The sequence below is a fragment of the Coccinella septempunctata genome, chromosome 1 (genome assembly GCF_907165205.1).
Source record: "Coccinella septempunctata chromosome 1, icCocSept1.1, whole genome shotgun sequence".
Lineage (NCBI taxonomy): Eukaryota > Metazoa > Arthropoda > Insecta > Coleoptera > Coccinellidae > Coccinella > Coccinella septempunctata.
Window position 1 is genome coordinate 11,431,345 of NC_058189.1, and position 26,275 is coordinate 11,457,619.

The 26,275-nt window shown below is 34.6% G+C and overlaps 1 protein-coding gene across 1 annotated transcript; it reads right to left on the reverse strand.

Moving 5' to 3' along the window:
* Positions 1-1,363: 1,363 nt before the first annotated feature.
* LOC123310951 (small subunit processome component 20 homolog) lies at positions 1,364-26,275 on the reverse strand. The gene is made up of 14 exons (XM_044894680.1): positions 26,111-26,275; positions 25,772-26,055; positions 25,381-25,714; positions 23,590-24,750; positions 20,528-21,123; positions 20,161-20,331; positions 14,316-16,914; positions 12,888-13,078; positions 12,568-12,823; positions 9,947-10,555; positions 9,672-9,842; positions 7,138-7,530; positions 6,622-6,804; positions 1,364-2,543 (listed from the first exon to the last, which is right to left on the reverse strand). The coding sequence occupies exons 1-14, from the start codon at positions 26,153-26,155 to the stop codon at positions 1,437-1,439; spliced, it is 8,100 nt and encodes a 2,699-aa protein (XP_044750615.1). The 5' UTR covers positions 26,156-26,275; the 3' UTR covers positions 1,364-1,436.

Below are 26,275 nucleotides of genomic sequence, written 5' to 3' on the forward strand. Positions count from 1 at the left end.
TTCGCAGAAAATTACAATTAATTTGGAGTTTCAATAGGGAGATATTTTTCTCTTTCTCATACCAGGTTATTCGAAAATTTTTACTATAAATCAAATGCCTTCAATCGTTCATAGTTTTTGCTGTCATATCAAAAATCAAAACACTTCACATTCTTTTCAAAAAAAAAATGAATTGTCACACAGAGGAGTTCGAGAGAGATGGAAGTGAGTAGAATAAGAAGCCTAAAAATAAATATAGTGAAAAATTTTGTGATGATTGGAGGGAGAAGATGAAATAACAGATAATATACCAAATGAATTGTTTTGTGGATGAAGTTGCTTTGAATTGAAAAGTAGGTTCATTGAAAAGCTGAAACATAGATTTTATCACCTTTGGTTTCCTCCAGTTCAAAAAACGTATTGTATATTTCTTAATATACTTACTTCTTAAACGTAATGCGGTACTGCGGAGGGTGCTTCTTACTCCCGCCTGCAAACATGGCGTTCCTGAAGCTTTGACCATTAAGAGGAGTTCCTCAAATAAGATCACGCGTTAGTCAGTTTGTTTACGCTGGCCTCTCGGATTTGGATAGACTATAGATGCAGGCAACAAAGGAAGTAGAGCAATATATCTCTCTCTGCGCTCTGTCAATTGGTGTATAACGATGTAAACAAAAACAACCCGGGGCGTTTAAGTGTGACGACTGCTACGTCCGACTTCTGATGCGGTTGTTCGATTGGTTGCCGAACCATTAGAAAGAGATGGGTTGCCCTACATATTCCCACATTTTTCCAGTAGGTAGAGAGGCTTAGTCCATTATCTTTGTCTATGATTCAATGTATGGATATGTTTATTTGATGTTCTGTGGTATAGGTGTTGCTACCCTTCATAGGAAAGACCTCCATGCTCCAAAGGAAGATATATTGCTATTTCTTCCATCTATGTATGGAGGGTAGATAACCTACGCATTGAACTCTAAAGAGTTCAATGTATCTATGTCACACCAAGAAGCAAAGAGTTGTTACTCTTTGTCAAGAAGTATGGAGGGTACCTATCCAAGATATTGCGAGTCACACAAACGTTTCTTGCTTACCTCTGGGCATCTTTTGGCTTTCATATTCATCCAATGAACTAAATATTGAGTTCACTGTATTCATCAGGTTTATCAGGGGACAGGAAGCGTGAGTGATTGGCGCTTCACGTACTGAAAACGGTCAAAATTAGGAGTGGTGCACTCCCGGTGCGCCAGCAAGGGAGTGCAAAGCTCTTTGTTAAGAAAGGAAATATGATGAACAGAGGCGTCTCTGGATAATATTCTATTCTTCATCATTGTACGGTTTCTTCTTGGGATTTAGTAAATGGAAAGAACAGTAACAAATGAAGTTATAATTAATAATTTTACTTTATATAACCAATATATACATTTTTATACAGAATTTCATGTGTAAATCTAATTTTAAAAATCTTCCAAGTCGACTACTTTCCTCCTCTTGAAATTTTTCTTTCCTTTCAGCTCCACCATTTTTCTCTTTCTGGAATCTTTTTTCTTCTCCTGTTTTTTTATCTTTTTTTGAGCATGTAACGCAGGATCAACTACAGCCAGTTGATTTCTAGATCTCTTCCTTTCTGCCCTTTTAGCTGATAGGGTTTGTTGTAATTTATTTAAGGTTTCAGTGTAAGTTTCAAGTCCTATTTTCTTTTTTATTTTGTTCCCAACTTCTTTACTGAGTTGCCGTAAGAAAGTATTTTTCTCACCAATCATTAACATTTCACGAACCAATGGAGCCATCAAATGATGCAGAATAGGTAATAACTTATCTACTTCTAATACAGTGGTTATGGCAGCAATCCATTTGAAAACTTCTGTTCGTATGACAATACTAGATGAACACTGAACCACTTCCATATTAACGCTTTTTCTTAATCTTTTGCATAGCCACAAAAGATTTATTTGCATCACATCAGATTCCTCTTCCTTCAGAGGAATATTTTGTAAAACTCTTGCAACAAACACTAAATTCTTTATAACCTGTTCTGCTAGATCGGTCTTTAAATTTTCAGGTTGTAGCTGATCACAAAGGTCAAGTGTTAAAGATTTGAGGGAACCATGCGGGTCACTTGAGAGATAGCCTGAACTGTCACTTTCTCCATTAATTAGTAAATTAGATAAATGTCCAATATCAGTTATGGACAAAACAAAACCTATAAATTGACAGGCTGCAAGGCGAACCCAATCGTGCGGATAATTCAATAATGTCTGACAATGTGATGCCAAATTATTGATAGTTTCTTTTTGCTTCAAGAAATTCGGACAATGTTTACAAATTTTCAGTAGGAGTTGTAGTAATTGAAAGTAAAAATGATCTTTTATCCTCAATTTTTCCTCATTTTCTGAAGTATCTTCGTTTGCATCCTTAACTTTAACAAACTTTCCGGGTGTATCATCCAAGCCAAATTGTTTCAATATCAGTGGAATTATGATTGGTAACCTTGATTCAAAGGTTACTTTTTCTATATTCACGAACACACCTAAAAGCTGAGCTGCCAATCTTCTATGATTTATCTGAAAATATATTATAGGACTATTAAAATATCTTCCTTCGGTGAATAGGCTTATATATCATGTAATTGGTCTAAGCATCAGTATTATTTGTAATTTACCAACCTAAATTCAACTCTAAATCTAATTTAAATGGGCTATTACCAATATTGCTACATCCCGGTTGGCTGTGCAAAATTGCACCTGAAAAGCAATTCTTAATTTTTCCTTAGAAACCAGAAAATTGACAGAAATTAAATTGAGCAGACACTGTATGGGAGAAGGAAATGAAAAAAAAAAAATGTTGGTGGCGTTCCATTATAATGTCTGCATGATATTCGCCCACTAAGTAAATTTCAGTTTTAAGATAATTTCAGCCTATATGACTCACACTACGTACCTGCTGATAAATTAGTTATTTCTCAAAAACCGTTACTTTTAGCAAGAAATTACATGAGATCTTATTTGTTTGAAATAAAGCAGCCTATCAAAAAGTTTTCAATGGTTTAACATGAATAAGGAAAAAAGTCTCATGCGAAACAAATTTTAAGGTTGGCTTTTTTTAAATCTTCGCAATTATTGGAGAACACCACCAAAATTTTTTTCTAATAACACTACTTAATTCTCACAATGGCCATCGACCGAAGTCCTCCCCTAGAATGTCTATTCAATTTAATTTCTATCAGGCCTTGTTTATGTTGACCGGTAACTTATTCCCTAATCCCTTAAACGGTTGTTGGTCAGTCCAAAAATATGAAAATTTTAGATTTTAAGGCTAGTTTATTTTGTTCTTCAGACTTCAACTTCCATACGCGAGTTACGGACCAGCACCTTGAACGCACTCAAAGCCAAAAAAAAAACTTTCGAAACACCAGAGAACGGCATGCCCCATGATTTCGGGGGCATTCTGCTCTACTCCAACTGTGTCCATGGAGATGCTATTAGACCTCCCAGGGAGAGGCAAGACTAGCAACTCACAGGCTCCACCACCTTACCGTAAATGAGCCTGACAAACTCATTTTCGTGCCCAATCGTCTTGTAGCCCAATTGGAGACAGACGAGGTGATGGGCATGAGAACTGAACAGATAATCACAACAACCAGCAAGGATGGAACATTCAGTTCTCCGATTCCAACCAGAGACGAATAGCTCCGCCACAAGGAACTCAAGGACCTTGTTGGTTTACTGATGGCTCCAGAACCAGTCAGGGATCTGGAGCCGGAGTCTACAGTCGTAGACCGCTGACTGAACTCAGTGCCAGTCTGGGAAAGTCGGCGACAGCATTTCAGGCGGAAATATTCGCCATTGATCTATGCGCTAACCATTTGCTTGACATGGGTTGGACGGGTAGGTCAATAAAAATCTTAACGGATAGTCAAGCTGCGATTAAATCTCTCGCAGCAGACAAATGCAACTCGGCACAGGTATTTGAATGCAGATCTAAACTCTCCAAATTGGAAAGTTTAAACAGACTGCAACTGATTTGGGTACCTGGACACTCCGGCTTCAGAGGCAACGAAGTATCGGATGCTTTAGCCAGAGGAGGCGCAACATCAGCGCATATTGGCCCGGAACCAAGTATAGAAATTTCCATTTCCTCAATCAGGGAACGGAACAACAGCTAGATAAGGCAAAAGGTCCTGGAATACTGGCGCAACCGTCCTGGTCTGCGTCACTCGCACAAAGCCATCTCAGTGCCTTCCAGCCAATACACCAGTCGTTGGCTAGGATTTTCTAGAACCAATCTGAGATCCATAATGGCGGTTTTCACAGGACATACTGCCCGGCGTCGGCGGCAGACAGGGTCAGACTTGGAGTCTTTGGTTCTCCGAAGATGGTCCTAGAGAAACTCAAGAATCACTCCCCCTCCTACATCATCTTCTTTTTGAGCAGGATGGGACTGGAGGGAAAGGTCTAGCTCTACGAGCTTGCCTGTGTGCTACAATAGACCGCTTGGTCACAATGGCAGGTTTGATTTATCCGTCCAACACATCCAACAATCAGTAATCTGTACGGACCAGCCTATACTACACTTAGGCTCGGTTGTTCAATTCTGGTTTAAACCGAGATTAAAGTTAATCCTGGATTAACGTGACAGATTTGAACGGAAATGTCAAAATTAATCCAGGAAACTTTAATCACGAATTGAACAACCGGGCCTTAAAATCTAAGGCCCGTTTACACCAATACCCCTTAAAACGAGTACTTAACTAAGTGTCGTTTAAAGTTAACGCTTAATTTTATTCCCAGTTGCACGACTGTGGCTTAACGGAATCTTAAGTAAGGGGCCCTGAAGTTTTTATATCTAGTAATATTTCTGTTTTTTATTTTGGTGCAACTTCATCCTAGTCCAATGAAGCCATTTCATTGGTTGGCCGGTTGCTGATGATCGTTGTCATTTCATTAACCTAACTTTATTGTCGTGTCAGTCAGTTTCAAGTAAATTATTATATTCTGTTGTTGAATTAGCATTATTATTGATGATGTTATGGATTGTCAAATAAAGGGTACCTCAGTTTATATAAGTACAACACTTTCTTTGTGAGGTCTTGTGTGAATTTGTTTTATTAATGTTGAAGAGGAACGTGAAAAAAGTCCTTATTGTCCTTGTTAGTACGAATACGATGAATGATTGCCAAGCAATTGGTGGTAATCTACAAAGAGCACTCAACTTCTCAACAGAACAAGAGAGTTTGTTGCTAACTATAGTATGATTTGTGACACAAAATTGAAAATTGAAAGACTGATGGCATAACAATAAAGGCAAAAGAAAAGGCTTGGTATTCAGTAATGAATTCATTCAATTTTCAAAATCCATCAAAAATGGGAAGCTCTGCAGCCAGTTCAACAAATTATTTTAGGTTAGAATTCCGCCCTTAAATACCTAAGTGGTCATTACAGGAGCGCTTGAATTTAAGTCTAGCTTTAGCCATTTAAATGTCACTCAACAGTTGGTGCAACGTAATTTAAGTTAAGGGTTTATTTTAAGGGACACTTAACACTAAGTGCGTTTGGTGCAAACGGGTCTAAAGATTTTATATTTTTCGACTGGCCAAAAACCGTTTAAGGGATTAGGGAATAAATTACCGACCAGCATAAACCAACCCCCAGTTTTTGGGTTTCTAGGAAAAAAATTAAAAATTACTTTACAGATACCATCTTTGAGATGTATCTACGTAGGGCAGGGGCTGCTCAAAAAAATTTCACCCACACTATATTTTAACAAAGAATCAACACTAACATTTTTTCGCAACTATTCATTTACATTCAGGAAGGCGAGCGGCCGTATTGTCTTATGAAAAAAATTTCATTACAAAGTAAGACCGGAAGAAGTGATTCGAAATATTTTCAAGTTCATAGTTTCCTCTAGATGGCACTTTCTATCACTTACAAAATATAATTATGTTCTTAACAAAATATATCCTAATTTAGGTTGTAATAAGTAATGAAATTAGCAACCACTCTTTCTAATTCACAACATTAGTTCAGGTAATTCATTCAGATTCATCAATTTGGGCTCTATTTAAAGGATAAAGGTCATTCAAATGATTTCGGAAACACATAACAACAAAATATCGAATGTTTTAATTGAAAGTTAGAGGGCGTTATGTAGCACCTTCCTTCATTTTTAATTTTTGTCTGCGAAATTTCAAATAAATTTTTTTAACACTAACTGGCTGATAGAATGCCAAGCAGCCTTACCGATCGGCCTGTCAAAATCTCAAAGTCATATCTTTGGTTGTTCCGAAAATATTGGCTTTTTATCAATTTTGGTCTCCACTCTTAATGAGTAACCATGTATATATAAACAAAAGGATAATGCCTTCATATTAAGACGGAAATTAATAATCATATATATTTCTTCCAACTTCTGTGAATTATAAGGCTGTCATTAAAAAAAAAGCAGATTGAAATACAGGACAAGTAGGAAGAGGTTGATTCTCAGTCGATGCAGTAAAATTTAGAACCAAAAGACCGGCATAAACCAACATTAAGTTTTATCCATTCTCGTTTTATGGTGGGTGATACAACAAGTTTTTTTGTTCAGAATAACAAGCCCATAGAAAAATGCATATTAATAGTGTATAACAAAAAGACTCACGTTTTTATCTGAAAACCACAATAAGACAATTTCAAATAATGGTTGCCTGTCTGCATTGGATAACCTTTCCAACATTGTGGTTAAGCAGGCTGCTACAGTTTTCCTCAATTGTGGCACTTCTTCATTCACCAATCGGGCACCGAGGATGATTAAAATTGTTCCACTAAATGAATTCAGTTCTTTCTGTAATGAAAATGTAACTTGTAATGAAGGGGTAATTGCAATGTTCAAGTTAAATCAGCTAATTAGCGATTCTGCTCTCTGTAGCTTTCAAGAAAAAAGCTGAAAATTGATGAATTCTAATAAGTATTCGGTTTTCTAGATCCATATTTCTAAAAGTAAATTGAAAATTTGAAGCCAATACTTTTTCTTGCTTGATTCAGAAAGTTTTATTAATGAAAATATACTACAGGCGCAAAATTACCTTTGAAAGAATTCTTTCACATCAACAAAGAGTTCCAAAAATATTACACACAATCGGAATTTTTTTCATAAAAAATTGTTAATGATACATACCAAAGGAAACGTGACGATAAGAGTTTTCAGCATGGCAAGAGCAGATTCCCTGCCATATTGCAATTCGAAACTAGTTTGAGAGAGATAAAACGACACATGTTTCTCCAACTCCTTTCCTAGCGGGTAGTCCATCAGGTATTTATGGAATACATCTCTTGCCTGATTTCTCACATGATCCATTTCTGACGTTATACTCAGTTCAGCGACTTTCTCCATAATTTCGCTCAGTTCAGACACAATCAGTTTTCGTATCAAAATAGCTTTGAGTAAATTAAAGGCAACTGCTTGTCTATCATAATCGTACATATCTTTTTCAACGTAACACAAAAGTATCTTTAGTTGATCCTGATCAATTATGTGGTATTTTACATCTCTCAATAGAACTGACATGGCCTAAAAAAATAAATAAATCTTGAAATGCAAAAAAAACCGTTTTGGAAATAAATATCGTATTATTAATAATTATTAATATTATTAAATATTATTAATTAATTAATTGGTAGGATTAACGGACTTGTTGTACAATACAGGGTGTTCTCAAAGTTGAGGCTTTTTTTTTGACAGGAAATAGAACTCCTCAAAATAAGTCATGGTACCAAAAATCGTTTATATAAAATATTCACCAGGGCTGTATATTTCGAAACCAACGTTACTCGAAAATCTGAGAAATTCCCGCTCCGGATCTGCATGCCTACTCAAGGTATGGTTTCGGTAGTGCTTCGGATGCAATACTACAGTGATACAGAATGTGACTGCAGCTCGGTAATTGCATATGGGTAGTCACATTCTGCAGCCACTGCATGCATCCGACGCACTACCGAAACTATACCTTTATACGCAGGCTTGTGCCGGCGAAAGGTTAGTATACTGGAAACCGTCAGAGTCAGTGTATGATTTTTGTGAATTTTCGGAGTGTCGCAAAGTAGTTGAAAAATGCCTAACGTTTACTCGAACAATGAACTTGTTAACATGGTTTTAATTTATGGTGAATCCAAACAGAGTACCAGTGCGGCGTGGAGGTTGTAAAGAAAACGATTTCCGTTAAGAAATCACCCAACTCTTCGGATGTTCATAAACTTGGTGCAGAGATGGAGGGATGCTGGACGTTTGCACGAATCCCGGGGAGCAAATGTTGGCAGGCCTGTAACATCGCAAATGGCTGAAATCGAGGAGCAGATTCTGGACATAGTTGAGGAACAACCGACAACAAGTACTAGATCCATAGCCAGGGTCGTCGGAGTGAGCCACAGTAGAGTTTGGAAGACACTAAGGCAAGAGTAATTGTACCCCTACCATTTCCAGAAAGTTCAAGCACTTCAACCAGAACACCATCCTCGAAGAAAAGAATTCTGCCTGTGGCTTTAAATCACCAATATCTAACAACATCCATTATGTTTACTGACGATGCCACTTTCACAAGAAATGGAGTAAACAATTTCCACAATACCCATGTATGGACTACCGAAAATCCTCACGCTATCAGAAGAACAGATTTTCAGAAAATGTTTTCCTTGAATGTCTGGATCGGACTCCTGTGTGGAATGCTTATTGGGTCATTTTTTCTACCACCACGAATGACAGGTGAAGACTTTCTCCATTTTCTCCGAAAAAATTGCCAGGATTACTAGAAGATGTTCCTCAGATATTCGGCAGAGAATGTTGTTGTTACTGGATGGAGCAACACCCCACTTTCGAAGAAACGAAGGACGTGGTGGATCCATTTCTTGGCCTGCACGCTCCCCGGATCTCAACCCCTGTGTTTTCTTCTTTGGGGTCATTTGAAAACATTAGTGTACAGTGACGGTGAGGTGGATAGTGAGTTCGAGGTGGATAGTGAGTTCGAGGTGGATAGTGAGTTCGAGGTGGATAGTGAGTTCGAGGTGGATAGTGAGTTCGAGGTGGATAGTGAGGACGAACTAAGACAATGCATTGAAAATGCATGTGAAATTATTCGTGGGCAAACTGATGTGATAGTTGCTGCATGTAACCATTCGTTATTATTGGTTTGTGCCGATCAAACAAATGGTGATCACTTTCTGTGAAAAATTCGGAGCAATTTTATGGGTGAGTTTATGAACTGCCTTATTTTTCTTCTTATGCGGCCTTTTAATTGAGGAATTTTTCCTATGCTTAGTTTAACTTTCATAATTATACCTTTCAAAAAAAAAATTACCTAATATATTTTGAAAAATAATATACAAATTTGCTATAAATTCCGCCGAGCACTTTATTTATTTGGTGAAAATATTCTGACTGAATCCATATGGCATCGTGATTCATCACAGGTGATATATCCTAACAGACAGATAATATGATCCAGAGTCGTATTAAGATATTGATGCCCAAGCCTTTTGAATGTTTTGTTATATTGAATATTTTATATGAGCAACTGCCGGCAAAATGATCTCTTTTAATGAGTTCTACCACCTGTCAAAAAGAAAGCCTCACCTTAAAAAACAGCCTGTATATTCTGATTAATATAAGTTAAACTAACCCAACAAATTTCAAGGTTATTTCTCTTTTAGTTAACTCACCTTGAATGACACCACCACCAAGTCGAAATTTTCTCCTTTACTCAATCCAGCAACTGCATATTTGTGCAAAATGGAGAATATATCAGATGTTATTTCTTTTATATGTTTCTTAAGTGAAGGTAATTCCCATTTGAAAATAAATGTCAGGCACTTCAATGTTACAGTGGACAACTGAAAAAAATGTTATAATCTTTATTAAGGTCAACTGATTGAGTAATATTTTAACAGCAAGCAATATTGTGTACTTCCTTAGTACTAATATTATCCTTTCTTACCTTGATATGTTTCGACTTCAAACAATCCTTAAATAATTCCACAAAAGGATCCAAGAATGACAGATGGTCTTGTTTAACCAACACATCTTTCTTCAATAATTTACAGCAGAGAGTTAATCCAAAGTAAACAAGATGATGAGCATTTGCCTTGTCAGAATTTTTCACATTGCTCACTCGTACACCTGCTCTTCCAACTGGCGCTTTAGGTATAATAAAGCAATCAGGTTTCTGCATTTGGAGCAAAAGCTTTTCTTTTTCGGTTAGTTCCTGCTTGTTTTTGCCAGGTATCAATTGCGTGATCTTTTCTGATGCTATTCCAAACGCAAACATCATCAGTGATTCGGGCGACACAAACTGGTTATCAACAAGACCTATTGCCATACTATTGAGACATTCTTGAGCTTTGAATACTGTTTTGAATGACGTTGAACTCTCCAAAATATTTTTTATCGGAAGCACCAAGTCCAAGAAACATTTCTCTGTGATGAATTGGGCTAGTATCTGATAAATAGACAGGCTCTTGGACGATTTGGCTTCTGATGTTTTTACTATTATCTTGGCCACTTCTTTTTCTTCCGATAATATTCCAAATAAATCAGTATTGCACAGCTGGGAACAATTGAAAATTGAATATAGTGGACAGAACAGATTTATGCTTCTGTTGTCAAAAATATACTCTTATTGAGACATAATTAAAGGAAAATATGGCACAGGAATAAATCTGAATTAAGAGTTTCTCAGTTTTTGGAAGACAAGTTTCAGCTTAATTATCCGTAAAAATAATATAGAATTGAATTCAGATGCATACCAACCGCTGATATGAATATCAAAAAATGTTACGATCTGAATTGAACTAGCCAATTTGCCATCGTCAGGACAACTAAATGGAGAACGTTCCACCGAAGAAAAGCAGATGCTGACCATGGTTTCTTCACTTCATTATAATTAATTGCGCCCCCTCAAACCCTTTACGAACGCTAATTTGTGCACGTCTTATCGAACGTGTGAACAGAATAACAAGCTTAATCTATGACACTACACATCTGTGGATCTTTTGAAAAGAGTTGCACTCAGCGAAAGTACCCAATTTTACGAATATCACAAATATTTCAAATTTTTGAACATCAAATTACTCGAAAACGTCGCATTATGCGAGAACACATGAAGAACACTTTTATTTTGAAAAACGTTCAAATATTCATTAGATAGCGTCCAATTTAGTTTCAAGGGTTGGGTGCTTTGAATTTTTGGTACGTAATGGTCATAATGAGAAAACTGAAAGACGTGGGTGATATCTTGTATTCGAAAAAAATCACCAAATAAATGAAAAACTATATTTCGAAATTAATTTCATTCGATAAAACCGTTTGTGAGGTAGAACTAAAAATCACATTTTTTTCAACAGCCTGTATCTTTTAAACAAAGCCGATTCGGAAAAAATGATAAAGGCAAAAAGTGTTTTTTTTTACCTCAAGAATCTACTGATAAAATATTTGTACGAGTCAAAGACTCACCCTTTACAGGGTGAGCAAAATCCGTTGTCTACTGAGGGGAAACTCAAGAACTGTGGCAGCTGGAAGAAAACGGATGAAACATTCTCGAGCTCTTTTTCAGAGAAACAAAGAATGGCCAAAAACGTTTTTGAGTTGTTAGCAAAAAATTAAATTTTGACAATTTCGAAAAGTTCTCATAACTTTTTTGTCTTTGGAGTTACAGATTTGAAACTTGAACCTTCTACAGTAGAAGGTAGAATTCACCGACGAGTACCAAATATTTTTTCATTTCGAAACATTAGGCGTTTTTTTAAATGCAAACTTTCATTGAATTTGTTATTCTTGAATTGGAAAAAAAGGTTCTGTCAGTAGAATCTACGCATAAAAGTGACTAAGAAGGTTCAAGTTTCATATCTGTAACTTCAAACACAAAAGAGTCATGAGAACTGTTTGAAATCGTCAAAATCCCAATTTTTGTTTATAACACAAAATCTAGTAACGATAGGCCGATTCTGTTTTCAGATTTGGATTAGTCATGAAAAAAGAGCTAAAGAATGTGTCATCCGTTTTCTTTTGGCTGCTATAGTTCTCGAGCTTCCCTCAGTAGACAACGAATATTGCTCACCCTCTACAGGGTGAGTCTTTGACTCCTACGAATATTTTAACAGTAGATTCTTGAGGTGGTAAAAAAAAACCACTTTGTGCCTTTATCATTTTTTCCGAATCGGCTTCGTTTAAAATATATTTGCTGTTGAAAATCCCCTCAGTAGACAACGAATTTTACCCACCCTGTATAGCTAAATCTGGTGCATATGATACATAAGTAGATAAATTGCAAACACAGCCATTGCAAAAACAAGTTATTCGTCAAAACTCTCCATCAGCTGATTTAGAGAGATTAAGAGACACTATCTGTGAGCGAACCGCTGCATCTTGAGGGACGCGAAAAATGTCAAACGAACGACGATTAACCAGAGCGTGCCCAGCAAATCTCTCGAACCGGGAGCCAGATCGTGAATGTGAAGCAAAAGCAGAAATTCGAAATTTTTGACATTTACCAAACGCAAATCTACGTTAATCGTCTCCTGAATCTCCTGGTTTACTAGTGATTATACTAATTGAGCTTACCTTTAGAACAGTTAGTAGTATAACATCTATATCCTTGGGTTTATAGTGCGGTTTCAAACAATTCAAAACCCCATGCACGGTATATACCAACACATGAGCTTGATAGCCTTTCTGCAGTAGAGGAGCCATTTCACCGAGCAGTGCCCCCAAATACGATGGTCCAAGTGTGAGCATCATTTCTTGCAAAGTTTCCCTAGCTACTTTTCTCACACTCTCAAGATGTGATTTCAGGAAAGTACAAGTTTTCATGAAAATTCTGTCGAATTAATGAATTACTTGTAAGTGATGAACAGATCTGATAAAAATGAAATATGTCTTACCCTGGCAGATTACGTTCTAATATTTTCGGAGGCAACTTCTGCAAAAGTTTCACAACAGCAAGCGATAGTGGTACTTTGATTAGATCATCCTCCTCTTGTTCATTTCTGGTCAACTTTCGATTGATTTTGTGTGAGCTATCATTATGTGTCATCTCAGCTAGTGCCCTGTGTAGTTGGGGAAGCAGTACAGTCTGTAAAATGAATGACATTAAACACTGGAAGTATTCAAATAATGGATAAATTATTATATGGAGTTGGTTCCACTTTTCTATTTTCAAATGATTGTAACATGGCTGGAGGCTTCTAAATATACAGGGCGTCTTTAAACAAATGCGAAGGACTTAGGGAGCTGATTCCTCGATGAAAATAAGCAGGGGTAGTTTCTACAAATTTTTTTCGAAATTGACATCCCTTCCAAGATACAGCCTTTGGAAGGCGACGACTAGTTGACAGTTTTTAATTTTTTTTAAGGCTTCTAAAAAACACTGAGTCATAAAACTATACATAATATGAAGCACTAAGTAGATGTTACTCCCACAATTTTTTTAAATTTCATAACTTTAATATTAGGGGTTGAAAATAACAACCCCTTATGATTTTCCTTCGAAAATTGTTTTCTTGGGATAGATTTTCGAAAAATAAAATTCTCTTATGGTTCCCCATTCAATTCTGGAGAAAAAAAATCTCTTGCAACATTTCGATGCAGTCGATACTTTTCTCGGAATAAATAAAAACAAGCAGGATACGAAGGTCATTCTATGGAACACTTATACGATGAAATGAAATGAACAGTGAACTGCTTGTAAGTTTTAATTTATTCCGAGAAAAGTATCGACTGTATCGGAATTTTACAAAAGACTTTTTATCTCCAGAATAGAATAAGAAACCATAAGAGAATTTTATTTTTCGAAAATCTATCCCACGAAGATAATTTTTGAAGGATAATAATAAGGGGTTGTTATTTTCAACCCCTATAATAATAAAGTTATGAGGTCTAAAAAAATTGTGTGAGTAACATCTACTTATTGCTTCATATTATGTATAGTTTTATGACTCTGTATTTTTTATAACCCGTAAAAAAATTGAAAACTGTCAACTCGTCATTGCCTTCCAAAGGCTGTATATTGGAAGGGAGGTCGATTTCGGAAAAAAATTTATAGGAACTACCCCTGCTTATTTTCATCGAGGAACCATTTCCTTAAGTTCTTCGCATTTGTTTACAGACACCCTGTATAATTTGAAAATTTATATATAGGACATAAGGCAAAAGGATATCCTTTTTTTAAATATTAGCAAGAATTTACGACTTCCGGTCATACCAAAAATGAATATCAACTCGATTATTTTAAATGGAACACCTTGTATATTAATATATTTTCCAATGTAAGAAAATAGATATTTCGCAATAAAAGATGAATTGTTGCTCACCCGAATTGTATAAACCACTCGTGTAGCAGTCGATTTGCAGAGAACATTAATTTTTTCACATATCTTGACCGATTTCTCCTCAGGTATCTCATCGTTATCGTCCTCTCCTTCCTCATCAACTTCGAGACTTTCAAGGACCTCTCCAATATCTTCTTCAACCGTAGCTTCCCCTATTTCGGTTGCTTCCTTATCATCAGGTTTGGTTTCTTCTTCGTTGTGTTTCGAGATGTCATTTTCACTTTGGCGCTTTTCTATATCGGCATTAGAATGAGCTTTACTTAGGTCAAAATGAAATGAGTTGAGCACAACAACCGTTAATCTAACCAGCTGTTTCTGATGAACAATACGGCTTCTTAATTTGCTCAGATAAAACTTCAGTAAACCTTCATAATGATGCCAAGGAAGAATGCGGCACAAAACACCTATAGTTTCTATAGCTGTGTCAATAAGAGTGTGTCTACTAGCATATTTCTCATTCATTAAATAATGTGACACTAAAGGAAGTATGAACCGTGTCAGAGTTTGCACATTTATCATAACATCCAGTTCCTTTAATATTTGACATAATTTGGTCATTGCCCTACCATGACGATGTATTTGTAAGTGAATCAAATTCTCGAAGAAATCAACTTCAATATCATTTTCATTCGTGAACAAGTGCAAGTCTCTCAAAATGAAGTGATTCTCTGGACACTTCCTTGCCATATGTCCTAGTAAAGATATGCATTCATTTCGTATATCCTCGTTTTTGTTTTTCATGCCTCTGCGAATCAAATTGAACATAGTCTCCAGTAAGTAATCATTTTCCTTCCTTGATTTCTGATATTTCTTCAACAAATAAGGACACAGGGTTTTGAGTAAATGTGATGAATTTTCTTTTATAGATAAATCAGATTCCGTGCTCAAAAAGTAGTAGGAATTGAATATCAATAGCACTCCCAATCGAAGATTGATCTCATCCTTTTCCAACAATGAATGAATTGTTTTGAAAGCATTATGCCTCCTCTCAAAATCTGGTTGATCTAGCCATCTGGCATTATATGCATTGAGTTCTTCTATGATGTTCTTCAACAAAACTAACTCTGGGTCATCCGATTTATGAACCATCACTTGGATGATTTCTTGAAGCCTTTTTCTTCCTGAAGTACAACCAACCTCACCAAATAGCAAAGATATTTTTTCCAAGAATTTTGTGGAATCATCAACATTTTGGAGCAAATTTTTTATGGTAATCAAATATTGATTAACAATATCTTCACTGATGTTCACGTGACATTTTTTCAAAACAACAGGTAGTAACAGTTTGAGTGTGTATTCACTTATATCAGCTTCCCAAACTAATTCAGAAATTCTTGAGAGAATGAAGATTTCTAGTCTACTTAAATTTTTGTTTTTCTTTTCTAAACTTTTTTGAATCCTTAGTAGAACACTTGGTACATGTGGTAACAATATACAGCTGCCATAATTCAGTTTATCATTGATTTTTATTCTGTCAATTATGCTTTGATTTATATCAAGAATATTAGTAATAGGTAGTGATGGTTTGTTCTCCTCTTCTACATATATTAGCAGATGTTGAACCATTTCCATTATGGCTTGTACTACACTGTGTTGAGATTTTTCATTGACTAATAATTCCATAATCTTAGGAAGAATATATTCCGTTTTGTCATCATTCCTGTGTTTTACCAATAATGGAAAATATTTCGGATCTGAGCCCCATAATACAAATAATTTCAATAGGGCTGTTGGGCTATGAATGCCCTCTGTATTCAATTTATCCAAATATGGCCATATGAAAATATCAAATATATTATCTATCTGCTTACTGTTCCAACCATATTGTTGGAATTTTTGAAAAAATGAACACACCAATTTAGTAGCACCTGTACGTAGAATTCTGAGGGCAGATTGGTAACCAATATGTACATTAGATATTTGTTTAAAAGCACCTTTTATAAACGATCCTATGACAAAAATATAATGTAGAAGATTATCCAGCAATTCACATGCTAAAGAATCGCCAAATTGTTCCAATATCACATTGAGCATATTCATCGAGCTCTGTAATCTCTTTGGTGGAATGAAATGTTCCAAATCGACATTTTCAGTCAAATCATTCAAATCTTCCGTAAGATATCTATCGAAGAACTTAAATATCATTCTTATGAAAATCAACTTTTCTCTTTCATGACAACCGCCTAAAAATCTGAGTACCAACGTTCTCCTGTGCTGACCTGCTGATTTGCCACCAGTTCTCATTCCTATTTTTGCATTCATTTTACTATAAACAATTCTCAGAACAACTTCCATAAGATCATCTCGATGCTCCTCTACAACGGTGGATCCTTCTCGATCCAAATTGAAAGTGGCCAATTCATTCTTAAAACCTTTGTCGTCTATGAGATTGTATAAGTTTTCTTTGTAAGGCACAATGAATTTTTTTTTATACGTTAGTAAACAGTCCAAAGCAGCTTTCTGAATTTGCGAATTCTTATGCTGAAGCAAATCATAGTATAATTTGTACAATTCTACTTCTCGATACATTGATTGGGGACTTTTGACCTTTGAAAATACTGATAGATACTGCAAAAATGTTCTGAAAGAAAAAAAAGGGAATTCATTTTATTTTCACCCAATGATTGTGGTCAGAATAATAAAATTTCTCTACTAGTATAATTGACACGGTCTACCCTGAAACAAACCATTTCTTCAAATCTTTTTTTATTTTTGGTAGATTATGATGTTGAAGGGTTGAGTATTCCAAGGGAGGTACAAATTCTGCTTTATTGTGCAAAAAAAATCAAATCTGACTGCTTCCCCCATAGGACCTAAGGTAGTTTCCCATGGTGTGGGGATGCTTTCTAAACGAAAAAGTATTTTTATCGATTCTAAGAAACAGCCGAATCCGTACCGTGTGAACGAATTGTTAAAAAGATGAAAATATTTCATAAAATAATATTTTTTTAAATGGAACACCCTATATTTCATCACAGATTTCGGTTAGTAAAAACATTCTCAACAACAAAGCTTATACACTGCGCAAAAAAATTAACGCACATTATGGAAATCTCAAATTTATTCTACAACTGAAGGTGTTCTCAATGATAATTATTTTTATCAGAATTATGCATGCATATGTTATCCACTTTCAACGGTTTTTTTCAATACAGATGTTTTTTCCCAGCAGGAATAAAAAAAGATGATATTATCAGATTTTGAATGTATTGGCTCCATTCTAAAATCAGTTGTTCTCGATCAATTCTAGTGATCAATAGTTTTTCTTTCGTTTGATTTTCTACACTCGATCGCTATGCGACGCGAAACACGTAATTTGACCCAAGAGGAATGTGCCCAAGCGGTAGTTTTGCGACGAGAAGAAGGGTGGACATACACAAGAATTGCAGAAAGGTTTGGAGTTTCCTATACAAGTGTGTCCAGAATGTTGCAGCGATTAAGGGAGACAGGTATGAATGTCCGAAGACCAGGACAGGGTAGACCACGAGTAACAACTGCCATTCAAGAACGTTACTTGAGAGTTTCTTCGTTGAGACAACGGTTTGCAACCGCTCGCCTCCTTCAAATTCAGCTTGAGCAAACTCATGAGGTGCAAATTAGCACTCAGACAATAAGAAATCGCCTCAGAGAATATGATTTAAGGCCTCGTGTAGCGGCAAGAGGCCCAGCTCATTTCTTTTCTTTCACATTTCATAAGATTCGGTGAAATCCTGAATTTTTCTTCCATTTAATGTGTCTTGTTTCGTTCAAAGCCTTCCCGAGAGAACATAAAAAATAAGTTATAAAGTCAATGTAGAGTTAACTTTCATTAAAATTGAGATTTTCAGAATGTGCCTTAATTTTTTTGCGCACTGTATCATCTTTCTTCCTAAGGTTGAAAAAGAGCGACTTATGTGGAAATATTTATTCCATTGACTTGTACGAAAAATTTCTTGGTTTTGGCGAATTAAACCTCATGATTGTCCCAACACCAAATTTTGGTACTTATACAAATATCGTGTGGACAATCAAAAGGTTTTATTCGCCAAAACCAAGAAATTTTTTGTACTAGTGAATGAAATAAATATTTCCACATAAGACGCTCATTTTCAACTTTAGGAAGAAAGATGATATAAGCTTTGTTTTTGAAAACTTTATTACTAATCGCAATGCATGATGAAATATAGGGTGTTCCATAATTTTATGAAATATTTTGAAAACGCGACTGTCAATGTTTTGCTTGTTTTCGGCATCGAGAAGGCCATTAAAAATGCTACTAGTTTGCCCATTCAACCGAATTCGTAGCATCAATAATAACAGAGTTGGCAATGGTGCCGACTTAATTTGGAACATCCTGTATACCAACAAAAATTCCAAAATTAACTAATGATGCATGTACTACTCAAAAAATGATACACAGAAACGATAGCGAAGACCAAAAATTATAATAGTTTTTCGCATTTTAATTCATTTTCACTCTTTTGTCGTTTAGTTCTGAAAGATGCATTTACGAAAACATCGTTTAAAATTCTCAGCGATTTACGAATCGAAGTATTTAGGGACCAAATGAATGCACCCTTTTCTAATTTCAAGTGGTTATTGGGTGGAAAGTACATATATTATTTGTGAAAACTAAAAGTTTGAAAGCTCAAAAATTTCGTTTAAATGTCAAAGTAGCGCTTAATATTAATGTTTAGGTTGTGCGCATCGCACTTTTCGATTTCCCATAAGAATAGCACAGGAAAAATTTGTTTTTTCATCTGATTTTTGTAACTAATGAACGATAAATTGCATTGCATTATCCTTTCTATATTTGGTAGAGAATTTAACGCTCTACGAAAAAGATGTCACATTTTTCGATAAATGAACTCATTCGAAAGTTATTCGAGGTCAAATTTCAATTTAACCCTAATTTAGCTGTTTTCTTTATAACAATCTCAAATTTATAAGATCACAAGTTGCGTTATTCAAGGATGAGTGGGTGGGTCTAAACAGTTCTCAAATATCTCTGATGGTTCCTGAGATATCTCAAAAAAACTGAAAATCAAGATTATAATTTTTTCTTCATAACTCATTATTTTTTGGAGATAACTACACGAAATTCGGTGTGTAGTCATAATTCTATATAGCGATTATATCGTTGCACTACTTTTTTGTAATTTAAGCCACCCTTTATTTTTAACGGTTTTCGATATTCCTACAGTCAGCCTCTAAATAGTTCTAACCCTGTATGATGGTTAACACTCTTCAGAGGTCTAATTTATATTTAGTATGTTTTGGCCTCATATTTTTTGAAAGCATAATATTTTTGCAAATCATTCAGAAAAACGGCTAAATTGAACTTCGACCTTGAATAACTTTCGAGTTCATTTATCGAAAAATGAGATCAGACCTCTTTTATAGAGCGTTAAATTCCATACAAAATATAGGAAGAATATTGCAACGCAATTTAGCGTTCATTAGTTATAAAAATCAGAAAAAAAAATTTTTTCCTGTTATTCTTTTGGGAAATCAAAAAGTGCGATGCAGACAACCTAAATATGGTTTTCCGAAAGCACTGTGTTTGTACCCTAAGAATTTTGTTTGACCTGTCTACCCCATTCCGGTAAAGAAGTGAAGAAAGTTTTTACTGAATATTATTATAGGACATACGTTTCCGAGATACAGCCAGTCGACACCCTGTAAACATATTGTTAAAAAAAAAGAAAATTGATAATATTAAACCTTTCAGTGTAGAATTGTTTGCAATATTTCTAGGTTCAGGAAACAGAAAAATCATATTTTTGAAGCAATTCGCAACAAACATCACAATTTCCGAGAAAAAAAAGTATGAAAGTTTTCAACATACCTCAATTTAGTTTTACCATTCACTTTTGCTGCTTTGTTGGCAACAGGTTTAACAGTGTGTTCTTCATTTTCTGCATCATCCTCAGGATCCAAAGCTTCTTCAGATTCAGGATCTTTTTGTTTTATATTCCATGTATATGCTAGTTCAGCATTGTACTTTGTAAACTCTTTTCTGAAAAATGTCCATATAACAGAATTCGTTCACTTATGAAATAACTACAAAAATCTGAATGATCTGCATCCCTAGATTGACAGAATTTTCTATATGCTGGTCAGACTACCTGACCTGCAACTTTGAACAATAAGGCATTTCGGATTGACGTCAAAGACTATTTGTTATACAAATAAATAGAAAAAATTTTACTTACTCATAAAATTTGAGGAGTAAACTAGAAATATCTTTAGTTTTAGCTTCACCAATATCAGGGAATGTAGACAGTCCTTTCCACAACAACAATCGATAGTTTGCAAAATCTGGTTTGGAGTCAGATTTTTGCCAATTTTCATAGAATAACTTCAAAGTGCTATATTCGCATTCCATTTCATCAATTGTTAGAGAAAATCCATTGAGCACGTATTCATCAACTCTTCTTAATTGCTCCCCATAAACATTCCAAAAACAGGATATATTCAACCCATGAGCATGTGTTTCTACAATGTTCAAAGTGTGTTGCCACAAGAGTTGAAAGTTCATGTACAATACGCCACAAATATATCTCAAAGGAATGGCCTTGAAATCTGTTTGGTGGCACATAAGCATTTGAGGTTTTTCAAAGCTTAGTTTTTCTAAACTTCTTATTTGGCTGTGATAAGTGCTTATTTGTGGATCAATAGATTCTATAGAATGGCATATCGTGAATACTTCGAATTTCTCTTTGATAGAATCGGGATCAGTGGAGTGCACAAGATCAAATTCAGGTATGTCTTCAAACAATGTGTAGATGAATGTAGTAAGTAGCCGAATCTGAAAATTAATGAAGCAGAGAATTTTACAATCTATATAAAAGAAAATAAATGTTCGTCACTATGTCTCTCATGCCTTCCTAAACCGTCCCGTTAAAGGAGTTCCCAAAGAGTGCGCCGAAAATAGTAAATAGGTGCGACGTCAGACATCCAAATCGCACGAGATAGGTTCTTAGCTTAGTATCATTGTAAATGTAAACTAGGGCTCCAAGATAAAAAAAATACATCATTTAAAAAAGTTGTAAAGCATAACATTGTCTACAAATTTCGTTCAAAGCAATTTTTTTACGTTTGAAAGTTTTTGAGATATATTGTATATGGTGACTGGGTTTCTACATTGACATTGGTCTTTCGCATGTGTGGCTCAGCCCTTATCACCCTCTAGCTCAAAACCAGTTAAGGGTACGAAAAATTTCTTTAGACAAAAGTTGTATAGAATTTTATTATCTACAACTTTCATAATGAAACAGAAACGATCTGAGGTACAGGAAAGGAGATATTTAAAAAAAATGCCTTTTTATCATCTTCAAACTTTCAGATTAAACCCCCTCCCCCTGATTAACGTCAGATTAATGGGTCAACACTTTTGCAACACCGAGATTAACCATCTGTATGAAAATCTGACACGCTCAAGTATGTACAAGTAACGATTTTTTTTGGATTTTCAAAGGGCAGCTGTGACCTTGCGTCACGTCCGAATTGTCACTCTCTTGAAATGTAGCTTCCTTTGGGTCCAATTAACATATCCTCTAAAAATCTGACAGGCTTGATTTTTTTTTACCATTTTCAACACTTGTAAGGCCAGCCCCACCACGCAAACTATCAGATTAACATGAATTTATTATCAGAGACACGTAGTGCATATACAGTATTTTAATCTGACACGCCCGAGTATGTACACTTGACGATTTTTTTTTACATCTTTGAAAACCTGAGACGCTTTCCCCACTGATAAAAGTGCATACATCATAGACCTTTTTTTTTTACCATCTAATCTTCAGAATCCACTAGGTCTCCACGACGCTCGAGTAAACTCCGTATTTAGCAATGATAAATTGGTGTCAAAAGGAATATAAATTGGATATACTATCTGATATTAGCATACTATGTATCAGATACTACATATTAGTAATTAGTCTAAAATTTATATTTACAAAGGCAAGTTTGAAAAACCAAATATGAGGAAAATATGGAATTTATACGAAAAATTTAAATATAAATATTGTGAAATTAAAAAAAAAGGAAAAAAATTTAATTTTTTCCAAGAAAAAAAGCAAACGTATAACAAAATTGAAACACATACAAAGTATTTGAAATAAAATTTTCATGCTGATATTGGAAAAACAAAATAAATCTAAATTAATCAAATTCTTGAATCTGATTTAATCAGATTCAATGATTTAGTTTTTATTCAAAAAAACAATTATTTGTACTTCCTTCAAATGTAATCTTCCATCTGATTCAATCTAACAATGTTCAGAAAAAAACATTCTTTGCCTGGAAACAGATGTGGGAATAAAAATAAGTTCTCAAATATTTTTCTGATGGACGTTTCAAACACCTAGATCATTTCTCTAGCACAGTGTCCGCTAAAGTGAAAGCAGAGGAACCTAGGGTTCCTGAAGAAAATATTAACAATCAAACGCTGATAGAAACGATGTTTCGCGTATATTTTATATTTATCCTGTAACTAATACGAATACCATATTCAGATTGAGATAGAATGCTACTTTGATATGCAGACAACACCAAACTAAAAGACAATTATTATTAAAAAACATTGAAATAATTATGAGTGTGCAGTTAGCCCAGCACTTTTCGATTTTCGAAATTTTAGTGAAAAATAAATGAAAAAATCGAAATTAGAAAAAACGTTAGCCGAACGCTTTTGTTCTTTTTTGATGAAGACATGCAAAAAATTGTGGTACACGTGTACCAACTTGGGCCGATGTAATTTTTACGAAAATCATGTTTATTTACCGGAAAATAAAGATTTCGGAAAAAAGTTAGCCCACCACTGTTTTTTTTTTTTTGGCGAAAATTGTTTTATATAGTTGTGCTAAATTTGTGCTGCCATATGCAGTTCAGTTTTTCAGACGAAACTGTCACCTTCCGTTTCTAATGACGGACTAACGCCGATAATAAAAGATTATACTTTCGAAAAATTGATAGCTCGAGAGTGGCATAGACATGAGTACAACATTCAACTGGGTATGAACGATGATCTTTTTTTTCGATTCCAACGGATTTTGACGTTTTTTTACGTGGGAAGAAACATACAGATTGCATGATGGTCAGAGATGATTCTACAGGCATACTGTAAAGGGAATTTTTGATGAGTTTACGTATTTTGTTTTTTTTACTCGGTTATACTAAATTTATGTGTTTTTCCCATTACAATGTCCTAGATCTACCAGCTAACTATTATCATACTAATATCTACAGAAGATAAAATCAAATAACTTACCTCATGGAATGGTGAGCAAAAATATGGTTCAAAATATTCATTTAGGAACTTGAGGGTTTCGATATTGATAAACTCTTGATTTTCAACAGCTAGAATCACCAAGCTCATTATTTTCAATATTCCTAAAATGGACTTTTCATCCACTAAAGGTAACAGAACATTCATAATTTTCTGGAAATTTTCCTTGAAGAAATCGTTATTATTCAAATGTAATAAGCATTCAATATGTAAATTCAAGAAAAAAAATTTCTCCTTCTCATCTTTGGCACATTTTTCAAGCAATTTAAGGATCTGCGTTCCAATAATCTGTTTGAATTTTTCAATGTCTTTTAAGCTTAGATGTGGTATACAAACTAATGTGCAGAAAAGTCTTTCTTTATCCAGTCCTTCCTCAATAACATTCAGTAGAGAAAGCTCTATTTCTTGACTATTTTCATTTGATTTAATGTTTAAGGGATACTTAGACCAACTTCTTAATTTGATACCATCATTTGCCAAGGGTGCTTTTTTTAATATAACATTTGTCAATGTTCTCAAATAATTCTTCTCAAAGTTTTTCTCTGCACAACTCTTCAGAAAATGGGGAAGGACCATTGGTTTGAAGCAGGAAAATTCTGTAATATTATCCACAAAATACAACTTTGCTGTCTCATTTTTCACTGCCAGTGTATTTTTTACCAAAAGGACAGCTTCTTCTTGAGTAAGCCTAAGATTATCTGATAAGAGAATAACTATCACAACTTTCACAAGAGTTACTACTACATGTTCTGGTAAGATTTCCATTGACAAAATAGGAACTATCTCTTGTATAATTCTGTTAAGATTGTGAACAATTTTTCCATGTTTATGTTCAATAGCTTGTCCTAACAACTTCAATAAGTGTTCTATACTTCTCAAGTTATTTTCATCTTTTAGTTCATTCCAATTCTCTCTGGATTTAGACAAAGCTGTTAAGATGCAACTCCAGAATATTTCTGATTTTTGTGGTGATACATAGTCAGTTATATGTGCAATTGTATATTCTAATATTTCTATTAAGAAATTCTCATACTCTGGCAGAGATTCAAACAGAAGTTGAAGAAATTCTCCTGCACAACTGTGTAATTGCCCATTAACACCTTTGATAACTTCGAAAAATAATCTACCACATCCTCTGATACCCTATAAAAAAATTTAGGTAAATATCAATTCGTAGGAATTCATTCTCGATGATGAATAATGATTTTTTTGCATAGATCATAAATTACAATAATACAGAGCTAAGGTGAAGACTAATGTGTCTACAAAAAATGTATCAAGCAGGCTGTAGAATATTAAGGTGGATATCTATGCTTGAACATAATGCTTAGCTTCTAGATATAACACTTTATTGACATATAGGGCAGACTAACAAATTGTCAAAATCATTCTTTGCTGTTGGTTACCATAAGGAAGGCAAACTTTTACACACACCAGCTCTAAGAAATACTTTGCCTGCTCTACAGTAACCAATGGCAAAAAACGATTTTTTCTATTCATTTAAGTACCCTACTGAACAATAAAGAGTGTTTCAGATTTTGCATGTATCAGCTAGGAATTAATTTATCTTAAAAAGTTTTCATATCGAAAATTACCCTAGAGATTATGATGTCATTGGCAAGTAGGTAAAAGCTAAACGACACTTATAGATACAAAAATCAACCTACATGACGCCATTATATGCTTATTAAAATACCATAGTTAAGCACCCCTGTGTTAACCTAATACTAACCTTACCTACTTAAGAGACAAATAGAATTCAAATCAACTTACATCTTTTTTCCTATTCACAGTTTTCAAAATCAAATCCAATAAATATTTTCTGTCCTTCACTTTCCTGGTAACAAATGTGAATGATTCAGCAGCAAAATTATTGATATATTCCGCTTTACTTTCAGATAATAATGGCAATAATGAGAGAAAAATCTTCTTAAAATCTTTCACCAAGCATTTCCATAATTTATGAAAGAAATATGCCAGACATTGGAAAACCCATTCTAATTGTTCTGTATCTTTTGTTTCCAACAGTTCAATAAGTATATCATAAAAATCATGATAGTGCTCATAAAAATTTTCTCTCAGATCACTGGCCAAAGATGCGGTTAAACTGAAACAAATATATATATTACAAGAGATTCACTGAAGCATTTTCAACCATACATACCTCAACAAGGGTTGTAAATATAAAGGATTTTTGTGTTTCAGATATTTCAATAAAGTGTTCACTATATGCTCTTTATGAGCAATAATTTGAGGAAGGGTGACAAGTAAATTTATTTTGATTTCCTTTTTAAAGGAAGTATATCCTTCTGTGATATTTAGGACATCCCATTTTTCAAAATCTTGATAGAAATAGCTTATTTCTTCTGAAGTTTTTTCGTTAACATGTTTCACCCGATGGATAACATCAACATTAATCGCAGATATCCGCTCAGAAAACGTTCGAAACTGAAAAAAAAATCAATTGAATCTCATATCACATAATATGTGTACAAATACTCACTTTGAACGTATTTTCGTCTTTATGTCTTCCTGATTTACTTTTCATTTTTGAAACTGCAATTTAAATCAAATATATTAATTTCTGCAAGGCAATTTTCATTACGGATTGTAGCAAAACCAAATAATATCTTTGAGCAAAACACCCTCAGATTTCACTACATTTGAA

What these genes read in the sequence shown, in the direction of transcription:
- LOC123310951 (XM_044894680.1), bottom strand. Translation starts at nt 26,155, where the DNA reads ATGAAAAGTAAATCAGGAAGACATAAAGACGAAAATACGTTCAAA. An exon ending in GAGTGGTTTATACAATTCGG is followed by an intron (nt 13,079 to 14,315) that starts GTGAGCAACAAT and finishes TTCATTTTACAG; the next exon opens with ACTGTACTGCTTCCCCAACT. An exon ending in TACTACTAACTGTTCTAAAG is followed by an intron (nt 10,556 to 12,567) that starts GTAAGCTCAATT and finishes AATTGTTCCCAG; the next exon opens with CTGTGCAATACTGATTTATT.